We start from the raw sequence: 12,404 nt of genomic DNA, 5'->3' as shown, positions 1-12,404 counted from the left end.
CATTTAATTAAATGAGGTGTTCTACAAGCACCCTGCTGTAAGTTTTGAGTAAACAATTGTGTAATATGACTACACGAGAGCACACAAATCTTACTGTCATTTTTACCTGTCACTTCTATCTCTCTAGAGTGAATGAAAATGCTGAAAGTTAAATAGCAGACGAGTATCAAAGCAAGATTAGTGCGTGCACAGCAATAAAAGCTCCAGTTAGGTCATTTAAACAAGACTAGATGTTAAACATGCTGACAGTTATTTGATCTCTCATTATTCTGAAATCATTGCATGGTATCAAATGTACGTTGAAACAAGAAGTCATCGACTTTAACATCACTCAATGACACGGTACAAAAGCATAATGCAGGCTGGCTTTAAAAGGTCAACGGGCAGACAGCTGTTCATGACGTCTCCAAAAGCAGACCAAAGCATGCAACATATGTAAGCTTCCACAGGATGCAGCTACAAACGACAAATGAACTAGGCACCATCAAAACTTTACTCTTGTCAGGGCGACCACGTGCGGTCAAGCAAGGAATAGCTTGTTGACCACAGCACAAACACAGGCACATGGCTAGCACCACAAGCAAATGCACCAGCCTCAAAATAGGCAGGTAAAACACGTCGGAGCACCGCACAGTCGGCACACAACGAAGTCCACTTCTGCGCAGAGAGTCCACATCACCGAGGCACGGGAACTGTTGGATCGATGGATTTCGGACCAGCAGTCCAAGGTGGCAAGGTGTCTCGTTGTAAGCCAATAACGCACTCGGCTACCTGACGTCACACGCACAGCAGTCGTTTCAGCATGGCCACACACCGGTTGAGACGAGATTTAGGTCACTGCCTAGATTTTTTTTTTTTTTCTCTCGTCTTCGCCCCGCGCTCTCCGCCGTTGCCACCAAGCCTTCTCGCTGGCTACGAAGTACGGAATCTAGAAGCACAAATAGGAACCCGCCGACACCAGGACGATGCCAAGTGGTGCTCAGCAAAATTTCACCCAAAGAACCCACGAGATCGGCTACTAGCAATGCGGCGGCGCACTACGCCGTGACCGCAGGCCTCGTTTGCGAAAGCCTCGGGCATCACCCCATTTGCCCGCCCGTCCTGCCAAGCCGGGCTTACAAGACCGACTCGTGAATGTGTCCAAGCTTTTAGACAGTACTCCCTTCCTAGAGAAGCGAGACGTCGAAAACGAGAAGCCCGGTCGTCTCAGACTCTCGTTGCGACGAGAATTTGGACCGGTTTCAAATAGCACAGCTCGCACTCTTTTTTTCCTCCCCGTTTTCGCCGCTTGTGCATTTTTTTTTTCTTGTATCGTAAAATGCTTCAATATCCTGACGCCACATCGGTAACACGTGCGATAACCAATTGCATAGCTGGTTTCGTGCACTGAAGTGCACAACATGCAAATCGCAGCTGCTCGTGAGACGCGAGCAGCGATCACAGCCTTCACTTGCATTCACAGCTACAAAACGAAGCTACTCGATTAAAACACAGCGGCCCCTCAATGCTGTCAGCAGGAGCATGTAGGCACCGTGCGATGCTAAACTGCGAGACACCATTTTGCCATCGAGAGATAAATCTGTTAGCGGTCACAACAAAAACGAGTCCTTTTAAAGCTCCATCTTGAATGTCTTGTCGCTGCTGTGCGGTCGGTGGCGCCGACCTACGCGGCTGCTCGGTGAGTAATGCCGGACCGGCGACGATGTCAGCCGTGCATGTCCGACAGAACTCATCAAATTCAGCGCGGTCAGTAAAGATCGCAGATAGTAAGGAGCTTTTTAACAGCTAGAGCTAAGCGTTCGCGAAACACGTAGTGCCGTCTGCCAAGGTCTCACTCGTCGGGCTAGCGCGACTTCGCAGTCGGCGCCGCGGCCCTGTGACCTGGCGGCGCAAACCCCGACCGTGGGGGTGCTCGCAGGCCTTCCACGGACCTTCTAGATTGCTTTAAACGGACTGTGGTGCGATCACAACCACAAAAACTCGCAAGAAACAGATACACCTAGGCCTAAGCGACGTCTGAACATGGCCGTCTAGTTTTGCGGATATCGGGCGGTTGATTACAAGGGGATTTAAAAATAACTACCGCTTACCTCGAAGCGATCTTGCCGGACATTGTGGGCAGACCAGAGCCCCTCAGTGCTCTCTCATGTTGGCCAAACAGTCAGCGGCAGGGAACTTCAGCTGGATGAGCACCATTTCCCTCGGTGAAAATAATTAGGCCTACAAGTCAAAACTCGGCAGGTAGCTCGGAGCACACCAGAAGATCTTCCTTTTTTCGGCGCACACTACATCTTGGCAGGATGAAATAGCGATGTGAACAATCACTCTACATCCAGCGAGGCACAGCGCAACCAGGCGATCATAGCACAACGGCCAAAAAAACTGCCGAAAAAATCCCGTTTGGCTGGAGCAACACGTTCCCAACGGGAAAACAGTGTTTACAAGTTTTTCGCACCGTGGCTGTATCCGTCCGCGGACAGCCATGCACGGCGCAGAGGCCGCGTCCGCTCCGCAATGTAGTTTCGAGACAATTCTGACTTTACGCGTCAAATTAACGTTCTGCGGCCGTTTCCGTGCTACATTTTATGTAAATGCACTTCGGTATATGCACTACCGTCCTTATTTGAGTCTAGGTAGTAAAATAAATAGACCAACAGCGCTCGTCAGTGCTCATCAGAAACCAGCTGTGCTCCGCGAATAATTTCGCTGGGTTTTGCCAATGCGTCGTCTGTATAAAGCGCGGGAAATACGATTTCCGTGCGCGCGAAAGAGCACGCTAAGCGCGCAAGGTGCGAAAAACCGCGCTTATTTTGCGCGGGTTGCACTATTGGAAAGACGCTGACAAATTGAGGCACTAGAAATAAACGAGTAACCAGATATTAGAATGCTGCGTGAGCGAGGCCTCGTTAGCATAACGCACTTCTCTATTGATACACTGAAGATGTGGACGCAGCAAATAAATAAATAAATAAATAGAATGTGGCTAGCTTAATTTGAATCATGCACGCATACACAAATATGTCGCGTTTCGCTACCCACATACTGAGTTCATGCAAAGCTTGCCTCCCGTGCCAGTTGCCCCCACCAGGTATAACGGTCATATTTTCGCCATCGATTGGTCACGACAGTCATCTCTTGCCGAGCTGTATTCACATATAGTGCTAGCATTTGTATATACATAAGAGACAGAAAATTAATAATGCACTATTATTTAACAATATGCGTACATGAACATCGTTTATTTTGTTTACTTCCTTGCTTGCACTTGATTGCTTCTACATTTATTTATTTATTATTTATTGCTAGGCTTTATCTCTTTCAGTGCGACTAAGTGTGCACCTGTTGCACATGTTTAGATAAAAGAGAACTAACGATGTGATTACCCAAGAACTAGGAAGTTTTCTCGCAATGTTGTATGTTGTTCACGTAGTGCAGTATTCCGATGTTGCATACCATACATGAAATAAACTTGTACATATGGCGCAAGCGCCGATATTTACTGGCACAGTAAAACCATGGATCATTTGTTCAATTCTTTCCGTGGTTGCTCAGTGGCTATGGTGTTGGGTTGCTGAGCACAAGGTCGCGGGGTCGAATCCCGGCAACGGCGGCCGCATTTCGATGGGTGAACTTAGATTTAGGTACACGTTAAAGAACCCAAGGTGATCGTCGAAATTTCCGGATTCCTTCACTACGGCGTGCCTGATAATCAGAAAGCGGTTTTGGAACGTAGAACCCCATAATTCATTGAGTTTGCTTCATTAATTTGTGCGTTTCAGTTTCAACCACAGCTAATTTCCCCGGTGCTTTCCTTGGCTTTATATGGTCATGATTAACAAAAATGGAACCCCTCGGTATCCCTTTTCTCTCGCGTATATATATATATATATATATATATATATATATATATATATATATATACACTTTTTTGACGCTTCTAATGATATCTCATTAAACATATAATGCCCGCATTCCGCCTTTCTTTGAACTTGCTGGGATGGACACGTTCCCAATAATAACGGCGCCACTTTTATCAAGGTATCCTGCATGCCTCGTTAGATATTAGACATTAGCACTCGTTATGCTACGATTCAACATTCGTTGGTGTTGTGGAGCTGACGATTATCATGAACCGCCGTTGGCTTATTGTGTTGACTGATTGCTTTTCTAGTCTGCAAAACGTCATGGAGAATTCGTTTTTATACCACATCGCCAAACTTTCCATTTTTCTGTGCGTTAAAGTTTGCTATTCAAGCAAAAAAGAAGCGCAACTATCCTATGCACGTTACTAACTTCTGCAAAAGTGAGCGCGTGGTCGACCGGCTACGGATTGTGGGAGCGGCAATAGGATGGATGTAATGAGCGTCCCCTTCGGAACGGGGTGGTGGGTTGCGCCACCAAGCTCTTGCTACTATGCTGCCTAATATCCTACCTAGGTTAATATCCTACCCGCCACCTATAAACGCAACCGACAACTCATGCATGTCCGCTTTCATTTCGATGCGCGAACAACTGCAGCGCATACCCTTGAATTTCAGTGCATGCGTTTAGGTTGCGATAGAATTAAAAGAACTCGTAGCATTCGTGCCGGCAATAAATAAATAAATACAAAGAAAATAAATTGGTGATCCTGGCCTCGGATCAATATCAGGCTTGCCGATTAATCACGCTGCCGAAAAGATGAATGTAGAATAACTTACTAACGCATGTGCTAGTAACAAATATGTTTATTATGACTATTGCCTAATCCAAGAGCTCATACAAAGGCCGGGTACCAGAAGACATACACCTAGAGAAAGAAGTCCGAGTACATCTAAGCACTTCATATGAGTTGTGAAGCGGACCTTCGAGTTATGAACTCCTCGCGGGCGAGCAGGACGCTTGGAGCGTTTTGATTTGGCCTTACGCCGAAGAGCAGTTAGAACCACGTGGTTAGAACGCACACGACAGCTTGCGCGGACAAGAAACGCGCGTATAGCAGGCACGGTTGCCAGGTCTTCGGAAGAAAAAGTAGCCAAAAAAGTCGCCAACAATGGAAAAAGCTTTATTACGTAGCCGGGAAAGTAGCCACGGTGCGACAAACGAACAATTGTCAATTTTTGACGCGAAAATAAAGAAGAAAAAGCGAAAGAGAATTATACTTTTCTGCTGCACTGGTGGCAAACGAGAACAACAGAAGAAAACAAACGTTATCACGTATTGTGTCATAGCTTATAATTACTAACTGACGTTATTTGATCATTTCCGTCGCACACTTGCGTGCTTTCTCATAGCCGAGGCGGCGTCGCCAGTTTCACTACAATAAACTCACTGCACCGCGTCCTTGCACTCTGACTTCTCTCCAAATGTTTCCGTGCAAACTGTATGACGTCACACATGTTGTGTGCTCTCCCTGTCATGCAGGCGCAAGCGCCTATAAGAAACTCGCATAGACACTGGCACCTGTAATGACATGGCTGCCATGACGCGTTTTCGGTTGTTACAGTCGCTACTGGCGCCAAGAAACATGGTATTCAAGATTCGCTGTCGAGGTAGCCGTCGCGTGGGGTGCAACTACGACATCACCTGTTGCTTCCGCCCAACGCAGCACGCAGAAGCATAGCCTCTGAGATTAGTCCATTCCTGTTAGTTGAAGAGAGCTGCTGTACGCCACCAATGGAGAATCTCAATGGACATCCTCAATTATCCGTCCCTGAGAGTGCCTGGCTGCCAGGAGCCGTGATTTCAGCCAATGTGCGTTGCGTATGAAGCGTTTCGGGCAAGCCTGGACAGCGCAGGACGACAATTCGAAGAGGCCCACCGGCTATATGGCGGCTATGATATGTTTTCAGCCCCTGGATCTGCTTCTGCCACTTGCAAAACCCAATGGCACGACTTTCGATGCCTGACTTTTGGAGCTGTTGCTCCTAGGGCGCCATTGCAAGCAGTGCGATTTGGACACTACCTATACCAATTACCACCGTCAAAAGTAGCCATAAAGTAGCCAAGTCGCCAACCACGATTTTCGGTCTCCAGGAGCTTCTAAGAGTAGCTAATTTGGCTAGAAGTCGCCAAGCCTGGCAACCCTGAATTAACGAGCAAATGAGAGTGACAGCGAGGGGGGTGACGCGGCGTCGTGGGGATTTCCTCTCTCCTCAAGCAACACCTGGCGCGCTACTGCAGCAGCAGTTGCTCCCTCTCGCCCGCTCTTCTCCATCGAGGCGCGCTCGTGACGTAGCGTCACAGCCAATGGCAACGGGAGCTTAGGTGCAGTTTCGCTGCTACAGACGACAGACGCGAGGCTTTTTCGCTCAATGGTCCATCTGATGCTTTCACATCAAAAAATGCTCGTGGTGGTTTTTACAAAGTCGGCGAATAACAAATCAGGAAATAAAATTTGCACGATCACGCAATGACGCCATTGAGATTTCAGGTCCAAGCTGGTTATGCGAGGACATGAATATATAAGAGCAAATATTCTGAGGCATGTGCCTGCTGCACAAAAGTATCTGGAGACGATTCAGCACATTGCAGCCGAATACCGAGATAATCACCCAACCATGCAGAATCGTACACGGAACTTCCGCCTTTTCGAAGCGCCGGGGTTAACAGCTGATGGGAGCAATAACTGGTCAGAGGCCGAGATAAGCAAGACGTTTAGAGCATTTGTGACAAAAGAGAGGATAAAAAATAGGGCCAGGGTCGTTACAGGCGTAAGTAACTTTACAAGATACAGAGGAGATAGGGAAAAAATGGGCAAAATGATAGACTGCAATATATATATATATATATATATATATATATATATATATATATATATATATATATATATTAATTTCCATTAATTTATCATTACTTTATTTCATTTACTAAGCACATGCAATTTCCCCTATGTTGTACTTGGTGTCAGTGTTTGTTGGCTTCTCATTATATGACTAATAAATATCGGGTCCCTCGGTTAACCCCCTTTCTTCTCGCTTATTACGTAACGAGGGTCTCGAATCCGGCAACTTTGATGCCTTCAGGTAGCATATGTGGGTTTATTGACCAGTTGCCTTCACCCGAAAAGATCACGTTCTCGTGACGCCTGCGGCAAAAAAGACGTTCCACGTCCGCCGCCAAGGTCTGTGAGTGGGGGCGCTGGCTAACACTCCCAGGGGTCTACTAGTACACATAAATACCCAAGAAAGTGGATGGGGAAACGCCGCCGCGGTAGCTCAATTGGTAGAGCATCGCACGCGACATGCGAAGGTTGTGGGTTCGGTTCCCACCTGCGGCAAGTTGTTTTTTCATCCACTTTAATTTCCATTAATTTATCATTACTTTATTTCATTTACTAAGCACATGCAATTTCCCCTGTGTTGTACTTGGTGTCAGTGTTTGTTGGCTTCTCATTATATGACTATATATATATATATATATATATATATATATATATATATATATATATATATATATATATATAGCAGGAATTGACTAGCTCAAGCAGGCCAGGTAACTATTTGTCTCCACCACATTTCAAAGGATATTCCACTAGAAGTCACCATAATCAACAGCAGCTGCACCTGTGTATAGAAATTACATCTGTTGGGACTGCAATCCAGCCAGCCAGGTCGGACAGGACATGCATGGTACTCGTTTTCAAAGTGAAGCTTATCTTTGCGAACCCCGCTGGGTTTCGTAACCGCGGCTGCCGCCTGGCTGTTCTCTTGCCGAATAGGCCAACCAGTGACAGCGTGGTACGCGCTCCGCTGGGTTCCTTGCGTCGCCACCAGATGGTGCTCGCCTCTGCGCATCCGCGGCGGTGCCGGTTGTGCGGGAGAAAAAAAGTAGAGAGCCAGAAAGCTCGCCTTCGCGCACCCGCGGCTGTACGGTAATGAGGAAGTAAACGCTTTTTGCGTATAGAATAGATTCGAATCCACAACTTTCGCGAAGGTTGTGGGTTCGGTTCCCACCGGCGGCAAGTTGTTTTTTTATCCACTTTAATTTCCATTCATTTATCGTTTCTTCGTTCCCTTTGTTAAGCACAAGTCATTTTCCCTATGCTATCCTCGGTGTCAGTGTTTGTTGGCTTCTCATGATATGACTAATAAAAATCGGGCCCCTCGGTTAACCCCCTTTCTTCTCGTTTATATATACTTGTACATATATATATAGTCGACAGTAATGCCTAGCCCTCCATTACAGCGTATCTCATTGTTCACGTGCTGTTTTGGCACGGATGGCCACGTCAATACGATCGCTAATACAATTCTGGAAAACTACTGGTCCTGTAATACCTAACTTATGCGTGAGTCCGAATGCACGTCAATAAATCCAGAATAATGAACTTCAGTGCCGTGCTGCTTACGGTTCTTAGGTAAGCGTTAAACAGGAACGAATTGACAATTTACGCAAGAATTCCAACTAATCTTACTTCCTTTTCTATATTAGTTTGTCGTGAGAAACCTCATCATTACAATAGTAGAAAAAAAATGCATCAAACTAAACCCCATTATCAAATACCCTCAGGTGTTCATCAACTGATATAAATAACTGTGTGCCTTGAAAAATTACTCATTCACCCTCGAATTTTCGCATCATGCCTCTAAACCCAACTTGTATTTATATAAAATGCCCCTGTCTTGCAGACCCCTCAAGAATAATAGCGTCGCATGTGAAAAATTGAAGCTCTGCATGGTACTGCGCACTGTTCGTCGAAGCTGATTAATAAAGCTCCTTGCACGCAACTAATGAGAAGTGTGGTTGCTCTATTCGCATTGTATTCTGGCATCGAGTGTGCGAGACGAAATTGGGCAAGTCAGGTCGCACAAGCATGTCCCGTGAAAAGGGAGGACAAACGTGGTCGGCATGTTGAACGTCGGAACTCAATTGGTTCCACGCGCTGGCCTTCGTTCCGTTCGCCGCAGCACGTACTAAGTTTTTCTCACGATAGGGCGTTGCGCGTGTTTTCTCTCGCTCGCGTTATGTGCACTGCATTAATTCTAGCACTGCTTTGGTGAGTGTAAGGTCAGGACTTCACAGTTCACTTAGGCTCCGGCCGGCTGCAAGCACAGCGCAATAACGAGCAACCCTGCAAGCAATAGGCGCACTATAGCGAGGCGTCCTAATACGAAATCCTAATTCAAAGAAACGCAGGTTACTTAATGCCAAAGAAAAGTACTGGAAACGAACGCGAATACGATTCAACAGTGCACGCTGCATGGTGAAGCAGCGACAGCTCGGGGGTAGAGCCGTGCGTGGGCCTTGTTTATATACCTTTGGTGCGCTTCTGTGTAGTCTATATATAGTAACCGGCTCTTCCTTCATCCCGACTTTGGAAAACCTGCTTCAATACGTTTTCTTGCGCTGTTTAATATTTTCAGCAAGTAAATGGTAATAATAAGAGCTTATACGCGCGCTTATACTCAGATGTAAGGGCATAATTTTTTCGGTACGTATTGAAATAACTTAGCGCGACAGCGTTAAGGGCTGCGTGTCGCAGAAAATCCGGTGTCGGCGTCGGAAGAGTTTTGTCCATGAGCGAAAATTTCCGTATACGTTTAGATATATGCATATGCCACGCCTTGCTATAAGACATGCGATATATGCGGGCTATACTACGGCACCATTCTATCACTAAAGTTGCTCGTATACCTTGTCTTGCATTCTTGACAAAGTTATTCCTTGGAAATCTGAGAATAACAGCCCACAGACAAATGTAATGAAACAAAACGGCGACAGCGCATGCCTTTCAATCTTTTCAGGCTGAAATATTAAAAGTGCGAAACAATAACAGAAACCTGAAAATGACACAACTTTTTTTGGTGCGGTTGTGCACTACCTCCGGGATTGGCCCACTTAAGACGCCGCGTTTCTACCACAACGCTCGCCCCTTCGCACATAGTGTTCACCGCCAGCGTTTCCCGGTAAACATTACGCTTACGTATAGGTCGCAGTTGCTGTGGAGCGGGAGAAGCAATCGGGGATCTTTTAATGTTATCTCGTTCCACTCTTAAAAGCGAAGCTTAATCGTTCTCCAATTTTTTAAACATCGCGCTGTCTTGTAGGAAGAATTTTTTTTTCACTCAGTCTGGAGAATGAAATTACTCCAGTATGTACGCCCGAAGCATTCCGCAAGGTGAGTTTATCAGATTTGCATAAGGTATTTTAGTCGCTAAAATGGCGTTGTTGTGAAAGATCGCCACCACATACACACAAAGAAAAGTGTCCCGGTCGTAGGCTAAAGATATTTTTAGAAATTTTTCGTATGGAAGCCAGCGTTGCTATTGAGCGCTAACCTGAACAAAGCTGAGGTGGTGAAAAATATTACAAAAATATTATTTCCCGTTTTCCTTCTTTTTTCCTTCTTCTTTTTTGGGGAGACGGGGTAGTATTTTACTAGTCGCAGTAAATGCGCAAAGGAACGAGATGGAAGTTAAATGCTACTCTTACCTGCTAAAAGCAGCACCCGTTCTACTGTCTGCTGCATGACTACATCCAATCTTAACAGCCCCTCTCTCCTACCCTTGGAAATACCATCGCGCATATGTTTCGACGGCTCCGAAATCAGCTAAGCATCAAGTGTATATTCGTAAAAATACAGGCTTTTAACTCGTCAGCGTTGTCTGTCATGACATTTCAGTATGGAACGATCATCCTGACGACACCGTTTCTTTCACATATCACGAAGTAAACACCTCGGGATATGTGAATAATGGCTGAATAAGGACTGAATAAAGGCTGAATAATGCGCTTAACTGCTCTCCAATAGCAATAGCAATAGAATTTATTTGTTAATGGTCTGTCTATTAGCATTGAAGCTTATAGTTATATGTACTATAATTCCTTATTTCACTCTGTTTATTTTTCACTGTATACATGGCTGAAAAATAAACAATATCTGCTGTGTAGACATTACAGTGCTTGTGAGCATGTAATGTCTGTTGTGTCTGTAATGTAATGTCATGTTGTGTCTGCATAATCCACTAAACTACAAATTATTCGAGGGTTAGAATGCCTTTTTATTTTATATATGTATTTTTGTTATTTTTACTCTATATAATCACGGCATGTACTCTAGTTAGTAAGATTAACCGTTTAGACGATATGCTTCACTAAGGGGCCAGTAATACAATGAGAATGAATGAATGAAAGCATTTTTGCTCTTTGAATAGGTTTTACTGAATGCCTCTATTAAAGTAACGAAGAGCTAGATGAAGAGAGGTCGGGTCAAAGATGAAGTTCTAGCGCAGGTAGCCAAGCATGCGGTTATTCATTTCTATAAAATCATATAATCATTGCTATTGGAATAGCAAAGTACACTTGTGGCACCACATCAGAGCTGGCAGAGGAACTCAAATAGGAGTTCAGTTGCGCGCAGTGTTTATGTGAGAATGACGAGATGCGTGAATTTATATTTCTCTACATTTAGCTTCATATATATATTGTTTGCGACACTACTCCGACACACGATCAAGGTCGTATTGGAGCTTATAAAAGGGAAGCTTTCTTTGCCTCTTCTTCCGACTTTCCGGGCGCTGCTATAATGGTCTCGCCGAGCGTGCCGCTGGGTTTCTTGCAACACCACCAGATGGCGCTTACCTCTGCGCATCCCTGCGCGGCCTCATTGAAGTCCTTGTGTTCAGCGAGAGCAGGGGGAAAGTAAACATGGGCGCAATAGAGATTAGTAAGAGGTGATTGGAAGATTGGTAGAAGAAAAGTAGAGAAACGACAAACAACGCAGGCGTACAAAAAGAAAGTTCACAATAGGGGTTCAGAAACATTGGTTATGGGAATTCATCATGTGTTTTTTTTTTCTTCCATTTTTTTTTCTTTTTTTAAACATAGGTAGGACATTAGGCAATAAAATAACAAGAGCTTGATGGCGCAACCGACCGCCCCGTTCCAAAGGGGGCGCTCATAACATCCATTCACTCCATCCATTCATCCATCCATCCATCCATCCATCCATCCATCCATCCATCCATCCATCCATACCATCGCGCATATGTTTCGACGGCTCCGAAATCAGTTAAGCATCAAGTGTATATTCGTAAAAATATAACGGGATCCATCCATCCATCCATCCATCCATCCATCCATCCATCCATCCATCCATCCATCCATCCATCCATCCATCCATCCATCCATCCATCCATCCATCCATCCATCCATCCATCCCTGTGTTAAGTCTCTGTAGTCTTTAAATTGTAGTTTGGAAGTGGCAAGACATTTAGCTATTAGTTTTAGTGTATGTGCATTGGTATCAGGATATTGCTTTGGTAGGAGAGTGAGAGCGTGGCCACGTGTTTGAACACGTGTAATACCTCGTCTGTGCGGCATTTTTTTAAATTTTAGAACATTGGCGATAACTAATTTGCGGCATTTTATGGATTTAGGTTCTATGCCTATCGGCCTTAGCCAGTAGGCACGTGCTCTGAAAG

The 12,404-nt window shown here is 45.2% G+C and overlaps 1 protein-coding gene across 1 annotated transcript in view; it reads right to left on the bottom strand.

The window, feature by feature from the left end:
• LOC135903897 (AF4/FMR2 family member 4-like) overlaps nucleotides 1-2,475 on the bottom strand; it is a 209,078-nt gene extending 206,603 nt beyond the window's left edge. The window contains exon 1 of the mRNA XM_065434347.2: nucleotides 2,091-2,475. Coding sequence (XP_065290419.1) covers nucleotides 2,091-2,113 — 23 coding nt within the window. The 5' untranslated portion in view covers nucleotides 2,114-2,475. The remainder of the gene's footprint in view (nucleotides 1-2,090) is intronic.
• Nucleotides 2,476-12,404: the final 9,929 nt, after the last annotated feature.

This window comes from Dermacentor albipictus, chromosome 3, assembly GCF_038994185.2.
Source record: "Dermacentor albipictus isolate Rhodes 1998 colony chromosome 3, USDA_Dalb.pri_finalv2, whole genome shotgun sequence".
NCBI classification, from domain to species: domain Eukaryota; kingdom Metazoa; phylum Arthropoda; class Arachnida; order Ixodida; family Ixodidae; genus Dermacentor; species Dermacentor albipictus.
The sequence above is the reverse complement of the archived record's forward strand: the minus strand, read 5'-3'. Positions and strand labels throughout refer to the sequence as shown.